This window comes from Quercus robur, chromosome 4 (genome assembly GCF_932294415.1).
Source record: "Quercus robur chromosome 4, dhQueRobu3.1, whole genome shotgun sequence".
Lineage (NCBI taxonomy): Eukaryota > Viridiplantae > Streptophyta > Magnoliopsida > Fagales > Fagaceae > Quercus > Quercus robur.
The window spans coordinates 10,636,670-10,653,336 of record NC_065537.1 but is presented as its reverse complement, the minus strand read 5'-3'; the positions used below and the strand labels follow the sequence as shown (position 1 = coordinate 10,653,336).

The 16,667-nt window shown below is 37.5% G+C and overlaps 2 protein-coding genes across 2 annotated transcripts; both read left to right on the top strand.

Annotated features, from left to right (window-relative positions):
- The first annotated feature begins 11,772 nt into the window (after nt 1-11,772).
- On the top strand, nt 11,773-14,587 carry LOC126720554 (uncharacterized). Its single transcript, XM_050423082.1, has one exon. The coding sequence runs from the start codon at nt 13,702-13,704 to the stop codon at nt 14,578-14,580; it is 879 nt and encodes a 292-aa protein (XP_050279039.1). The 5' UTR covers nt 11,773-13,701; the 3' UTR covers nt 14,581-14,587.
- A 1,390-nt stretch (nt 14,588-15,977) lies between these two features.
- On the top strand, nt 15,978-16,667 carry LOC126721349 (uncharacterized). The gene has a single exon (XM_050424392.1). The coding sequence runs from the start codon at nt 15,978-15,980 to the stop codon at nt 16,665-16,667; it is 690 nt and encodes a 229-aa protein (XP_050280349.1).

Sequence of the window (16,667 nt, the reverse complement as noted above, 5' to 3'; positions counted from 1 at the left end):
AAGCACTTAAGTAATAGCTTGGATAATTAACAAATGGAGGGCCAAGATCAATCAAGGGGAGATATATAACATAAGGCACCCCAGAGGAAAGGGGGATTGAAGAAACAAAAAGGGAAAAAAAGGGTATCACCAAGAATTGATCTTGTAATCCAACATGAGAGAGATATATAAGAACTGGTGTCCTCTGACTTTTCTGAGGATGATTTTCTCTAATATAGACTTGTTTATTTTAACTCTATTGTCATCTGAATCTACTTTGGTATTCGTTTGATTCATCAAAACCTAGTTTTTCCAAGCCATTCTCTACAAAGTTTATTGTTTTAGGCCTTTTTGGGCCTGAGTCCACCAACCTTTGGGCTAAGGATCCAAACTAGGTCTCTACAATAGGTTTTCTTTCTCTCTAAAAAATAATAATAATAATAGGCATTTTAATGCGAGCATACAGACACCTGCTTAATTTTCTAGTTATTGATATGTAATTTAAATATTGGTGTTTTGGAATTGGTCAAAGTAGAGGTTTTGTTCATATTTGGAGGGTCACAAAACTGAGGCATTGGCTAGATGGGTAATGTTTAATTTTTTTGGGTACCAATTTAACTTATTGGGTTTTTAAAAAAAAAAAAATTTAATACCAAATTAAAATTATTTTTTTGGATTTTGGAGGTGTTATAAATGTTTAATGTCTATTTTTCCCTTCCTATAAGGAGCTTCAGCCTTCAGTTAGTCCGGTTCCAACAAGGCCATTGTCTCTGGTTCTTTATTGTTTCTGTTTTTTTTTTTTTTTTTTTTTTTTTTTTTTTTAAATTCCTTCTTTTTCTTTTTCTCAGTTGGTGATTTGACTGTACATGATTGGTGTACCCTACTTGATACCAAACAGTCACATAAAGTTGCATATAAAGATACAAAAAATGAAGCACACCAACCTCGACAGCATTATTGGTGCTCACTGTATACTTAAAGTAAGAATAATACAAAAACTTTTGATTGCTTTATTGGTAACTTTATTAGTGCTTGTGACTTTTGGAAGGCAACCATTATTAATTCCACCTTTGGGAATCAACTTTTTTTTTTTTTTTTGAGAATGAAATACTTTCTTCAATTAATCAAAGGAGGCTAGATCAGCCTGAACTACATGGAGGATATCTGGTGGTACATTATCCATCCAGATATTTAAATTGGACGCCGTAATTGCCCTTCTTGCCAAAGCGTGGGCAACATTATTTCCCTGTCTACGTACATGAACAAAACGTATACAAGTAAAATAAGAAGCCAACTGTTTTACATCATGAATTATATGGCCATGTAAAGCTAAGGACGGGTCTGTGCTTATCAGTTCCCTGTGAACGATCTCTGAATCTCCTTCTAACACCGCGGAAGTGATGCCGAGTTCTATTGCAAATTCAGTTGCTCTCCTCGCTGCTAGTGCTTCAACTTGAGTAACCGTTGCGGGCAGGGGAATTTGCTGAGACAGTGAGGCGATTACTGCACCTTCCGAATTGCGAATCACCACTCCCAGTCCAGCTCTACCCTCTTCTAAGAATATTGCACCATCGTAATTTATCTTCATCTCGTCTGTATTCGGTGGTCTCCAACGGACATGGTTTCTGTGTATCAGCTTTGGGATAGAGGGTCTGGTACCTTGAAATTCAGCTTTCCTCTCCTTAGACAAAGTGGAAATGTGGTTCAAGGGACACGTTGCTTCTTTGAAACGGATCTGGTTTCTACGATTCCAGATTGCCCACCCCATGAATGCTAGCAACTCTGTGTCCTTGTCTTCCGATAAAGCATACTTGAAAATGTCCTTCATGGGCTGACCTTCCAAAGCCGAGAGCCAACTCCATTGTGGATCAGACCTCCAGACTACCTGCACACCAGAACAGAAAAAAATAGAATGTGAGCCATCCTCAGACCGCACCTTGCAGCTCTCACAGAGAGCGCCTTGGGCAATCTTTCTGCGATACAGGTTAGCTTTTGTTGGGAGAGCTTCCTTGCACGCTCGCCAAATGAAGTTCTTCACTTTATTTGGGACTTGTAAACCCCAAATCTTTTTCCAGAAAACTGAATCTTCTTCTGTGGTTTGCTCCGGTGAACTGCTCTCATACAAGAAACGGTATCCGGACTTCACAGTGTACTGGCCCGAGGGAGTGAAAGGCCAAATAAGCTTTCCTCTTGACTAAAGGAACTTAGCGGGATGCCCTTAATGATAGCTGCTTCTGCTGGTTCAAAGACATGGTCAATAACATCACTTCGCCAACTCCGAGTGGACTCATTTATCAGGACTGCCACCGATGTATTTACCTGCCCCAAAATCTGAGGAGATGTAACTTTGGCTTTATTCTTCAAAGGAAGCCAATTATCACCCCATATCCGTATGTGCTGCCCATCACCCACCCTCCATAATGCCCCCTTCAGGATGACTTCACGGCCCTTAAGGATACTCTTCCATGCATATGAGGCTGAGGCAGGCTCCTTTGCTTCAAGAATGGTTCCTGTGGGGAAAAAGCGAGCCTTGAATACCCTATAAAATAGGGAGTTATCATCATGAAGAAGTCTCCAAGCTAATTTGGCGAGCATAGCCTCATTAAAGAGAGTGAGATCCTTAAACCCCATCCCCCCTTGAGTTTTATGACTACACAAATCATCCCATCTTACCCAATGAACTTTCCTCCTCTCACCCCTTTGACCCCACCAAAACTTTCTAACCATTATCTCAATTTCATGACATAGAGTAACCGGGAGCTTGAAGCAACTCATCGTGAATGTGGGGATGGCTTGGATTACTGATTTGATAAAAACTTCCCTTCCCGCCTGAGACAAGAGTTTGCCTTCCCAACCCTGTAGTCTTTTCCAAACCCTTTGTTTTATTTTCCCAAAGCTAGCCTGTTTATTTCTTCCCACCATTGCTTCAACTCCGACACCCCAAGTGCAGACATAATCTGTAATTGTTGATCTTGTGGCGTAGACTTACTAAAGAAGAGAGCTGTCTTGTTTCTATTTAATCTTTGCCCCGAGACCCTCTCAAAAGTAGCAAGAATCTCCAGAATCTTTTGACACTCCTGTAGGGTCGCCCTGCAAAACAAAAGGCTATCGTCTGCAAAGAACAAGTGTGTCAACTTTGGGCCATTTCGACAAATAGATACACCATGAATATCACCCCTGTATGCTGCTTTTTGAAGCATTCTATGGAGACCCTCGGAACACACTAAAAAGAGGTAAGGTGAGAGTGGATCACCTTGGCGAATACCTCTGCTAGGTTTGATTTGTCCCATGGGTTCTCCATTGATAAGGATGGAGTAAGTCACCGTAGTGATACACTCCATAATAAGGGCCACCCATTTCTCGTCAAAACCCATTTGCACCATAACCTTTCTCAAAAAAGACCATTCCACCCTGTCATAGGCTTTACTCAAATCAAGTTTGATAGCCATGTAACCCGACCTCCCTGAATTATGATTCTTCATGTAATGTAAAGTCTCATAAGCCACTAAAATGTTATCCGTGATCAAACGGCCTTTAATGAAGGCACTTTGGTGTTCAGAAATGATATGGGGTAACACTCTCTTCAATCTGTTAGCTACCACTTTTGAGAAAATTTTGTACAACACATTACACAAGCTAATTGGTCTGAACTCAGAAACCGACTCAAGATTTTTTGTTTTTGGAATCAAGGTAATGAAAGTATGATTTAATGGGTTAGGCAAAGAACCTGAATTCAGGAAATGCAGTACAGTATGGATAACATCACCTCTAACAAGATGCCAGAAGTTTTGGTAGAATAACGGTGGCATTCCATCGGGTCCCGGTGCTTTGAGAGGAGCCATTTGTTTTAAAGCCACCTCAACCTCCCATTCTTGATACTCACCAGTCAATATTTCATTCATCTCCTCCGTCACAACCTTGGGTATAGAGTCCAAATCTGCCTGAGTCATTTCTGGATTGGAAGAAGTGAATAAATGTTGGTAGTATTCCACAAAAATTGCTGCAATCTGATCCTTATCAGTGCACACCTCATCTGCTTGATTCCGTATACTTGTGATACTGTTTCTCCGCTTCCTTTGAGTGGCACGACAATGGAAGAAACGGGTATTACGATCACCCTCTTTAATGTAGGTGATTCTAGCTCTCTGCCTCCACATTCTTTCTTCTCTGCCCATCAGCACATTGATCTCCTTTTTTAATTGTAAAATCAAAGAAGAGTCCCCTGTTCTCACAGCTTGCCGTTCAGCCCGAGTTAGCTCTTTTCTTTTTTTCTCGAGTTCTCTTCGAACATTGCCAAAGTTGTCTCGGCTCCAGCTAGTTAACTCCTTTCCGCACTTCTCAATTTTCCTGATGACCCTCATATTCTCAGCCTCATCATAACTAGCTCGCCACACCCCTTCAACTGTTTCGCCACAACCACTTTCTGCTAGCCACATTTCTTCAAACCTGAAGACCTTTTTCTTTTGTTGAAAGTCCAGGTTCAAAAACTCTATCCATAAGAATTTGTGATCGGATGTCGAGCTGTCCACATGGTGAACCCGAGAACCAGGGAATTTGATAAACCAGTCTTGCGAGGCTACTGCTCTGTCCAGTCGCTCCCAAATTGATACCCCGCTTCGGTAGTGTTTACTCCACGTGAAAGGGGAGCCTCTGTATCCCAAGTCCAACAGTTCACATTCATCCAATGCTTCCCTAAAAGGCTGCATTTGGGTGTAAGGTCTCAGTCTTCCTCCTGACTTTTTCGACTGTTTTGTCAACTCATTAAAATCTCCGGCGCAAAGCCATGGTAAGGAGCTTTGCCTACGTAGATGTCTAAGAAGATCCCATGACTCGTGTCTCCTGTTTGTTTCTGGTTCACCATAAAACCCGGTGAATCTCCATGCCCCTTCGGAGTTTTTATTAATTGTAGCATCAATATGGTTCAGTGATGATGACACTACATCAACTTCAACTCCAGACTTCCAAAACAAAACCAAACCTCCTCCTTTATTTATTCTCTGAACAAAAATTTTTTTATCAAAGCGAATCCGATCCTTTACGTAATCTAGCCTTGCTTCGTCTGCCAGTGTTTCGGCTAAGAACACGACAGAGGGAGCTTTTGCCTGCACTAATTCCACAAGCTCTTGAACTGCAAGTTGGTTCCCAAGCCCCCTGCAGTTCCAAACAATGCAACTCATTGTTCTTGGCGGGGCTGGGAACCAGCCGCCGCCAATACAAATTGATTTTCCTTATCCAAGTGAGAAACCAGAATTTTTTTGCTTGGTAACGCACTAAGATCAGAGGCCATATCCATGGGACGTTTTGAGCCAACAATGTCAGTACTAATAGAGGGAGAGCCCACCACTGTGCGAGGGAGTCGTTTCCATTTGGCTTGGGCCACACCATCACTGTGCTCGGGAACCTGTTGGACATTTGTAATGTCGTGGAGAGGTGGTACTTGGGTTTTGCTAAGGGGGGGAACTAAGGAGGGGGCACGTGATATCACATGATTTGAGTCCAGGTCATCCCTTAATGAGCCAATATTGTAAAGTGGGGAATTTTCCTTGTGCATGTTGCTGACTTCAGTGTGGGCTGATTTTAAGGGATCCTCGTGAAAATCCAGCTCTTCATCAATGTCCCTTAATTTTTGGGAGAAAGTTTCTCCTTTATTTCCGTGATCCTCGTGGCTAGGAATAGGGACATTTTTTGAAACCGTGGACTCTTGGGAATTTGACTTCTGTATAACCACAAAATCTGCCTCCATATCAGAAGCTTCCTTATCTGCTCTATTTTCCTTATCGGGTGGTGGTACCGGGAAAGAACCCGCCTTTGTTGCCCGTCGCCGTTGGGTAGAAAGGTTCTCTTTCCGATCTTCATAATACCCAGATACATGAACAACATTCTTCTTTGTAGAACCAGTCGAACTTGCCCTGATCCATGAACCATATTGTTGGGAGGTTACCAGAATAGTACCTTTGCTCTGGATCCATATGTCGCACTCCTTATCTCCATGATCAAGACAGCCACACCAATAACAGAGGTTTGGCAGGCGTTCATACCTGAAGTTAACCCAGGTTTTTTCACCTTCATCCACCCTGATGATTCTCCCACGACAAAGGGGTTGAAAAACATCCAAAGTTACCCTAACACGGATAAAACTTCCTCCTTCACATTCAGAATCTGTAGTTGAACGGTCAACCAATCCAATGGCTTCGCAAATGTCCTCTGCTACCGTCCTGTTTCTGTAACTGATTGGGATATTGTGAACCTGCACCCAAAAAGTTGTTTTATCGAGACTTAGATCTTCCAAAGGTATCTGCTTATCATATCTCTGTAAGACAACTAAAGACTTATCAAAACTCCATGGCTCAGATGCCAGTACTCTGTCCACGTCCTCCTTTTCGTCGAAAGTGAAAATAACTTTATGCCCGCCCTCATTGCTGATTTTGAACCCTTTTGGCGCTCGCCACAAAGGTTTGAGAGTCCTAGCCACCGCGTCCATGTTTAACGCGCGTCGTGTTAAGAATAAAGCTGCTACAAAAAATTCTTGCTTGCACCGGTCTTTTTTGAAACAGATATCGTCACCTTCCCTCTCCGAGAGGGACAGACAATTCCAATGCCTTGTAAGATCATCCATGGTCTGCAATCACGAATGAACCCAAAGCACACTAAAAATACCTGATAAGAAAAGAGAAAGAAAAAAGAGAAGAGAGAAAGGAAAAACTGTTTCCCCACCCCCAGAAAGAAAACAAAACCACTAGCCCTATCGGTAATCTTGTTACCAGAGGGGAAAAAGCCTTACTAAGAAGGGACGGCAGTTCTACAGCCTAAGAGAAGGTGGGAGAGCACCTTTCTTAGCGACAGAGAAACTTTAAGAGCACCTTTGGGAATCAACTTAAATGAATAAGTTACCTAAGAGCACCCACAGTAGATGTGGGATATGTGCCAAATGCTAAATATTTGGCACATATCACATACCAAACACAAAAAATAGCTCCCATCAGATGTTGCATATGTGCTAAAATTATACCATTTGTGTCCATACCGTTGCAAATTTGTAACGGTACGGATAGATGTCGTAAACCAAAATAGTGTTTTTAATTTGGCTTTCACTCTCCTCTCACTTCTGGTCTTGATTTTTTCTCTCTCTTCTCACATCAGACCCAACTCTTCCCTTGATAGAGAAAGAACAAAATGACACACTCCACATCTTCATGGGCGAGGCCACTTCGATCGGATCATCGCCATCGTCATCGCCGTCGGAGGCGCAAGCGGCATAGGTGAGGCCATTTCGATCATCGCCACTCCGATCAGATCATCGCCATCGTCATCATTGTTGGAGGCGTAAGCGGTATGGGCCAGGCCACTCTGATCATCGCCATCGTCATTGTCATCATCACCGCCATCATCATCGCCATCATCATTGCCGATCGTCATCGTCGCTCCAATCTTGTCGATCTCTCTCTCTCTTATTTGGTGGTTGGTTGTTTTGATTGTTGGTGGTTGGCTGATTTTGGTTGATGGTGGTAGGTTGATTAGGTTGTAGGTGTGAGATTTAGGATGAGTATGAGATTTTGGTTGATGCTGTTTTTTTTTTTTTTTTGGTGTAGGGGCTGATTTTGGTTGTAGTGTTTGTTTGAGTTTTTTTTTTTGGTAGCAGTGGCTGATATTGGTGGTCGATGGTCGATCTGTGGTGGTGGTCGGTGGTTGTGGGCTGTGGCGGTTGATCTGTGGTGTGGGTTGTTGTTGCTATTGCTGTTGTTGCTGATAATGGGGGAGAGGATAATATATTATTTTAATGTATAGTAAATATTATTTTAATGTATAGAATTGAATTATAAAACATCTGATAAATGAGATGTTGTAAAATGATGTGGTAAAATAATAAAGTAGGCATTTGGTGTGGCAAAATGGCATAATTTTTGTACCAGCTGCTATGGATGCTTTAATAAAATGTCGGTAGGAAGTTTTAAACACATTCTTGCCACCTTATTTTATTATTTTTTTAATAAAATTTTTGTAGTATTTTCAGCATTTTTCTTGTATCTATATATAAAAATATATATATATATATATCTATATCTATATGAGAAATATTATGTCTACAGCATTTTCACAATAAATACTAGATGTTAGATTGTTATTGGACATTATTAATGGATAAAAAATAATAATAATTTTAATGCTGTATCCAAATTAGAACTAGTAACAATTTGTCAATTAAGATTTACTTTGAGTGTCATGAAAATGTTATGGACGTAACAATCCTCTATTTATAAAACTGAAAATTGACAAAGTTTAGCTCAAAATTGGTTTTGATCTATTTAAATTTTTATTATATATTTAAACAAACCATAAAATTTATCTAAAAACTTATGTGACTAAAATTACATATGAATGATCTTTTCAATTGTTATATAGTGGGTTGGAAGAAGACAACCTCAAACTAGTTAGAAGCTTTTTTTTTTAATTGAATATTATTAGTTACTTATATAGTAGAGTGACACCTTCTCACATGAACTGTAGAACCATCATGAACTTAAACTAAAACACACATTTTCAAATCAAGACCTAAGAAGCGTGTATTCTTTATGGTGTAGGTTTCTCATCTTTCTAATTATTAAATTACAAACCAACTAACCAAGCTCTAAGTATCCTAACGACTGGAACTGATAAGGATAAAACCCAAGGCAGACGGATCCAATCAACATGGTTAGTCATAAGCGACAGTGTTACCAAAAGAGACGGAATAGATGGCCTAACAATCAAAGTACTGGTGAAGGGGAGTGCATCTCGTGATCTCGGACGGAAGGGCAGATAGATGGATGGATTCTTCATAGGGGATGGATTCCAATGAGATGGATAGACACAAGGGATGGTAGTAAAGCCATGTGGCACCTACGTGGCCTAAGTAGTCTCCAAGAAACCTAATATGGAAATGTCTTGCATCTCACGCTCCACCGCCATCAAAGGAATCCCTACAAGGAAAAAATCCTACGATATATGAGCACTGAAGTGGATCTTTTCTGTAGGGAAATATCTTCTCCATCAAGAAATGGAAGTTAGCCTTATACCATTATAAAAATCTCAAATCCCTAACAAACCAAGGTACGGATAATTTTTCTAGCTCTAGCAATCTAGAGTTATAGAAATTCTCTCTAACTTAACCTTCGAAGGGTATTTGGCTGGTACCACATCGATGCTCTTTGTAGAGTTTTTCTTTGTTTTTGTCTCGTAGATTCTGTCTAAAGTACGTGAGGGCTGCGCAACTCACTAACGATTTTTTTGGCATCATCAGGAATTGATCTTGATCAAAAGTTTCTACTCACTGGCTCACCAAATGAACAAACCAAAATAAAAAGGATAGACGAAAATAAAAAGTATAGAAATAGTACTTCATGCTCTACACAATTACGTGATAAAGGTTTTTTTTTTCCTTTTTTAAATAAAACTTAAAATATTTTCGAATTATATTTTAAGGTTTTTCCCCCTTAATCCTTTGTTCTATTAATAAAATGTCGATAGTAACAGCTTATGTTACCACTTACCACAAATTACAGAATTTGGGAATGCTACAATTTGAATTCAAAATTAATTTTATATTTATTTCACTAATACAATAACCTATAGATAAAAAAATTTCTTTTTTTTTTGGTTTTTTAATTAGTTAATTTTTTTTTTTAAAAAAAAACATTTTAAAAACAAACTCTTCCACATTTTTAGTACTCAAAATTAGGGGTGTCATTTCAACATAGCACCTAAAAGATTTAAAATTGATCCACCTAAGTGATATAGGAGTATTAAAGCAACAAACTAAGAAGTGAAAATAGTACTCTCCCTACATATTTAGAGAGGACATATTATATAGAAAGATGCTACGTCCACAACATCTTTCCCAACAAATCATAGGTAATTCGTAAGTTGTTATTGATTCTAATTTGAATCTTATAACTTAAATTACTTTTTTACTCCATGCATAATAACCAATAACAACCTACTCCTTAAAGACAATCTTGTAACTAAGTAGAAGCGATCTCCTCAAACTGTTTGGATAATCATCTACCTATATTTTAATCATAAGACTTATTAATTCTTAGTCATCTAAAACAGTCACACAATTATTATGTTATGTTAAAATTTCAAATAATTATTAAATAAATTATTGATTATAATTTTTTTTAAAGTATGTTATTAAAAGTATATTATAGTAGTCATCTAAAACAGTCACATAATTATTACGTTATCTAAAAAATTCAATTAATTATTAAATAAAGTATTGATTATAATTTTTTATAAACATGTTATTAAAAGTATATTATAGTACACTCATAAAGTTTACATAGTGAATTGAAAAAAATTTATCTCGTGGGCTCCAATTAGCTTAACTGGTAAAGTCTCTGATGGTTGAGTAAGAGATCTGGAGTAAACGTCATAAGTTTAAACTATTTCAAAAAAAAAAAAAAAAAAAATTCTCCAAATTGATATGATGGAAAATCTCTTACCTTATTATATATGAGAAAGAAGCTATAAAGCTTCAAAACAATTGAAGCATACCAATAAAGACAGCTTCATCTTACCAAATCTAGTTTCCTCTCCAATATTCCTCATCTTAATTTTTTTTTTTTTGCTATTTTTTAAAATTTTAGTTTTATTGTCATTAAAGTTTTTATTTTATGAGATATTGTCATTTAAGTTAATAGGTTTTCTTTCTCCAATAATAATAATAATAATAATAATAATAGACATTTTAGTGCAAGCATACAGAGACCGGCTTAATTTTCTAGTTATTGATATGTAATTTAAATATTGGTGCTTTGGAATTGGTCAAAGGAGAGGTTTTGTTCGTCTTTGGAGGGTCACAAAACTGAGGCATTAGCTAGATGGGTAATGTTTAATTTTTTTGGGTCCAATTTAACTTTTGGGGTTCTTTTATTTTTTAATTTTTTTATTATAAATTTTGGAGGTGTTATAAATGTTTAATGTCTATTTTTCCCTTCCTATAAGAAGCTTCAGCCTTCAGTTAGTCCGGTTCCAACAAGGCCATTGTCGGTGGTTCTTAATCGTTTCATGTCAGAGATAATTATATCATATTATGTATTTTGATTTTGATTTTTTTTTTTTTTAATGAGAATCGTTTAGATCTACTTGTTTTAATCGTTTATTTGCATTGGAAAGATATTTGAAGAACTAAAAAGACCAAAAGGTATATAGCACTTTTAAACCATCCCAGTTAGGGCTCTAAACGAGCCGAGCTGAGTTGAGTATTAAATGTTCAAGCTTGTTCATTTAATTTTTTTTCAAACACGAGCTAAGCTCAAGTTTATTATCTAACAAGATTTTATGTTCAAGCTTGACTTATTTTCTTGTCAAGCAAAGTTCAAGCTTGTTTACGAGTTACTTGAATAACTTATTCTTTTCCTACAAAGTGTGAAACCATAACTAAAATATTTTACATTTTCATAATTTTATGAATTTTGATTATGAATAGACTATTTATATCATTAATAAGCTACAAATAATAATTTAATATCATATGAACCTATTGAAAAATTTATATAATACAATTTGAAGTCTATATAAATATATTTTTAGACAATTATACATGTAAAAATATAATATTATATATAGTTAAATCGAGTCTTCATGTTTACGAGCTTGTTCACAAGCACGTTATTTTGCTTGAGCTTTTTGGCTTATTTTCTAAACAAACGAACATAAACAAGTTCATTCTTGAGCCGAGCTTGAGCTGTTTATAAACAGCTTAGTTCATTTACAATCCTAATCCCAGTGGTAAAAATTAGTCCTCTAGAAGACAGTTCAGTGCAAAAACAATTGTAATGACTGTGTAGGATATTAATTTACGTCAAAAGCTGAGAAAAGAAATTACACTTGCACTTATACGAGTTTGAACAAATATGAAATTTGGGCTAGTAGTTGAAGATGTTAAGAAGGCTAACTCTGGTTTGATTAGACACCTTAACAAGCATTCAAGCATTTCATCGAGATCATGAATGCTAGACTCTGATTTTTCCAGCCAGTTTTTCACATTTTCAACATGTGTGATGTAATCAGTTTTGCTTATCTTGTGACTCATGAGAGATTGTAATGCTGCATCCACCTCAAGTTCATTTGTTTTTGTTTCTGAATCCTCACATGCCACTCTTTTGGGGTGCATCAGCTTGGAAACAAATGGCCAGCTGCTGAACTTTGATCTCAACTTTGTCTAATTATGGTCACTTCTACTTCCTCAATATGCTAATTATGGTCAAAGTCTTATGGCTTTTGGTGGTCCACTTGATTTCCAAGCCTTGTGGATGGCCTTTTTGATCACCTCCCTGGAAATCAAGTATTTCCCTACCTCCCCTGTAAGCTCCATTTCACCTCCTCTTCTTCTTTTCATAATTGATTGGAGTTCAAGTGCGCATTCCTTTGTTTGCAATAAGGCATCCTTTGTGATTCCAAACACATCAAAAGCCTAAGAGATCCATCCAACAGCTCTTCAATCCCACGTCTTGTGCTGCATGCTCTTGGGCTAAGGCTTGTTGAGTAAACAGCAGCTGAAGCAACTTATTGACATATTCACGTAAATCTGGAAGGCCATTCAGTCCATTGCTTATTGATGAAGTCGTAAGATGATTCAGAAGCCCTTGATCTGCACAAGTGGTCATTGAACTCTGAAATGAGAGGGTGTGTTCTGGAAGGCAAGATGTTTGACAAGTATGGTATTGGGATTTTGCATTTAGAAGTGAGGAAGCCATTTTACCTTGGAAGAGAGGTCTTACCTGTTCCTGTTGAATGTACAATTCAGTCAAGCAATCAGCCTTCCATCCATTGCTATCCATTTGATATATATATATATATATATATATTGAAGTATGGGAAACAAAAGGAATCTCATAAATAAATTAGAAATAACATAACAACAATATGGATCTAAATACTAAGTGATGTCAGCAATGTTTTTGCAATGTCTACCCCTCTCCAGCTCTCCATTTCATGATTAATTACTTATAAATTTTAGAATCACAAGAGCATCTTGATTTACCAGTTTCATTCAATGAAAATACAATAGGTGATAATGTACTCTTTGCTTCCAGCAGGTTCTTAATATAAAAATTCTTATGCTGACTTCCTTTTCTATATACTGCCATGTATCTTTCAAGTAACCACGCTGTTATTTACGTGTAATCATGCAAACAGGATGATGACTATTAATGATACAATTGGTGGCAGGCAAGATCTGCATATGCAACTTCTTTATTTTTTATCATGATTTTGTAAAGTGAATTTATAGCATATGAGGAAGTTCTACAATATATAAGCATGACCATCACAAGTAATATATTAACTGTAGTGCTGTAGCCTTCTGGTAGAGGAACTTTTCCCTTTGCTGTACCGGTAGGTATGGTGTCAACACTGCTCATGCATTGCATATCATATACATTATTGTCCAATTCAATATGTAGTGCTATCTTCTGCAAAAATGTCCTGCAAGTCTGAAAGCTTAAATTAATTGGATAATGAGTTGGGAAGCTGGCAAGAGGGAGACACTGCTAAAATAATGTTGAGAGGATGTCCAGATCCAAATCAAAATCGTGTCACAACTCATTGATATTTAAAAATATTGAGATTCTTTACGTCCATCACACCCCATCATATATATTGAGCAGTTACTAACTAAAGCAAAGCAAATTGCTACACAAAATTGTACATTCAACTGCAAGACATCTTTCCTGTTTAAACATGGCCGCCTCTCCTGTGAACCAAAACTCCCTTCACCATTTTCGCTCTAACAACTTGCCCACTAGAGCACACCCGCTCATTTCAGAATTCAGTGACCACTTGAGCAGATTGAGATGTTCTGAAGCAACATCTTCATCGTCTACATCATTAAGCCAGAAACTAATTGGCATTCAAGATTTGCATGACTGTGTTGATAACTTGCTCCTGTTGCCTTGCACACAAGCTTTAGCCCAAGAGCAGCGTGAGAAATGGTATAATGAACTGTTAGATGGATCTCTCAGGCTCTTGGATGTGTGCAGTATTGCAAGGGATGCATTGTCGCAATCAAAGGAATGCACACGTGAATTTCAATCAACCCTGTGCAGAAGACATGGCAGTAAAATGAACCTAGCAAGGGAGGTTGAAAAATACTTGGCCTCCAGGAAGGTGGTGAAGAAGGCAATGCAGAAGGCCTTAAAGGGTATGCAGACTAACTTGAACTCTAAGAAAAATGAAGGTCTAGCCATGATTAGCATGTTAAAAGAGCTAGAAGCTGTAACTCTCATGGTCTTTGAATTACTCTTGACATTTATATATGGACCAAAGTTGCAATCAAAATCAAGCAGCTGGTTTGTAGTTTCCAAGCTGGTGCACCCCAAAAGAATAGCATGTGAAGGTGAAGAAACAGAAGTGAATGAATTTGAGAAGGTAGATGTGGTGTTACAATCTCTCATTAGTCGCAAGACAAGCAAATCTGATTACTCCATCCATGTTCAGAATGTGCAGAATTGGATGGAGCGGTTGGAATCAAGCATTCAAGATTTTGAAGAGGTGCTTGAAAGTCTGTCTAGGCGTCTAGTCAAGACCAGAGTTTCCTTTCTCAACATCCTCAACCACTAACCCAGAAATCATCATGGGCATCCATTTTTTTTGTAAAGTAGTACAACATAATAGAGCTTCTCTTTTTGTGCATGTACATGAAAGAAATACAAATATATTTTGTCTTCTAATTCCAAGTCAATTCACTAACATATATTTCCTAGTATTACAATTGAATTCTAAGTGTATTCACTCCTAGTGCAAGAATGTTCATTTAAAATTAATTCTAAAATACTGGACCTCACAAAATATCACGTAATATTTAAAAGCTCAAGTCCACTGTACAAAATTTTGTAAAAAGTTAAAGTAATTAATCATTTCACCATTTCAATCCATTAGACCTTGTGAAATGAATAAATAGATGGAGATGGGTTGGGCCATTTGAATTTAAATTTGGCAACTTTGACTTTGCTAGCAAATTAGCCTATGGGTTCCAAATTCTACTTGACAGTTGACACATAAATCTGAGAATTGAGGGGATGCAAGCTTGAATCTGGTTAAAGACCAAGCTCCTGCACTTACAGAGTTGAACGTAGAAACAGAAAAGAAAAAGCAGACACCAGAGCAGTCAATATTCCGATTGTCTCAAAGAACTGATTAATACACATCTAAAATATTTGACACTCACATGGTTAACTTGAATGATGAATACTTAAGATATTAAAAATCCTAACCGTCTCTCTTCAAGGGACAGCCCATGTTTTTGAAGAATCAGCCTAATAACGTTTTCTACATTAAGAACAGAAATGGAGATGTCAAATGTGCAGATCTTGCCTGCCTATGTCACAACAATCATGTATCAACCACATTGATTAAATCATTAAGAAACACACTACCATTTACAGGAATACACGTTTGTGTGATTTAAGACAGGATCAGAAGTCAGGCCAAAAAAAAAAAGATAAGCAATTCTGATACTCAGGAAATTCAACCGTATGTTGAGCATGACCAACTAATTTTAATCACTGTAATTTGAATTATTTTAAATTTCATAATTAATTATATATACTTGTGCAAGAGTGGTGCAGGCTTCTTGTCTCTCCGGAAGAAAGAAAATTTTTATTAATTTTTCATGTGTCAGAAAAGGTGCTATCATCACTCATGTCTTGCCATTTTTATAGATTATTTTCAACACATTTCATATATGATTATCTTATGTGAGAACAGTCCTGTGATTTTAAAATTTTAAATTAAAGGATAATGAGTTGGAGAGCTGTTGAGAGGGAGACATTGCAAAAACATTGCTGAATTGTTTAGATCCAGATTCCAATCTCAATCATGTTATGACTATTAATTTTTCAAGAGGATGAGATTCCTCATGTCTCCCTCACCTCAAAATATATATGGAAGAGATGCCAAGGCAAATTACTAAACCAAATTGTACATACAACTGCAAAACCTCTTGTTTAAGGAAAACAATGGCAGCCTCTCCTGTCAACCCCAAATCCCATCAACACACTCGCTCTAACAGTTTGCCTACTAGAACACACCCACTCATTTCAGAATTCAATGATCAATTGAGCAAATTGAGAGATTTGGAAGAAACCTCTCCATCATCAACATCAATATGCCAGAAACTAAATGGCCTTCAAGATTTGCATGATTGTGTTGATAAGTTGCTCCTATTGCCTTTCACACAAGCCTTGGCACAAGAACAGCACAAGAAATGGTTTAATGAGATGTTGGATGGATCTCTTATGCTCTTGGATGTGTGTGGTACTGCAATAGATGCCTTGTTGAAAACAAAGGAATGCACACGTGAACTTCAATCGACTCTGCGCAGAAGAAAAGATAGTAACATGGAGATCGCAAGGGAGGTTGAGAAATACTTGGCCTCAAGGAAGATCCAAAACAAGGCGTTGCAAAAGGCCTTAAAGGGCATGCAAGTTAAGATTAATTATAAGAATACTGAAGATTTTCTCATTATTAGCGTGTTAAAAGAGCTAGAAGCTGTAACTCTCACTGGATTTGAATCCCTGTTAACTTTGTTGCTAAACCAAACTTGCAATCAAAGTCAAGCAGCTGGTCTTTGGTTTCCAAGTTGGCGCACCACAAAAGAGTGGTATGTGAGAGTGCAGAATCAGATGCAAATGAGTTTGAGATGGTAG

Bases quoted from the DNA above. Each gene is read 5' to 3' on its own strand.
- LOC126720554 (XM_050423082.1), top strand. From the start codon at position 13,702: ATGGCCGCCTCTCCTGTGAACCAAAACTCCCTTCACCATTTTCGCTCT.
- LOC126721349 (XM_050424392.1), top strand. From the start codon at position 15,978: ATGGCAGCCTCTCCTGTCAACCCCAAATCCCATCAACACACTCGCTCT.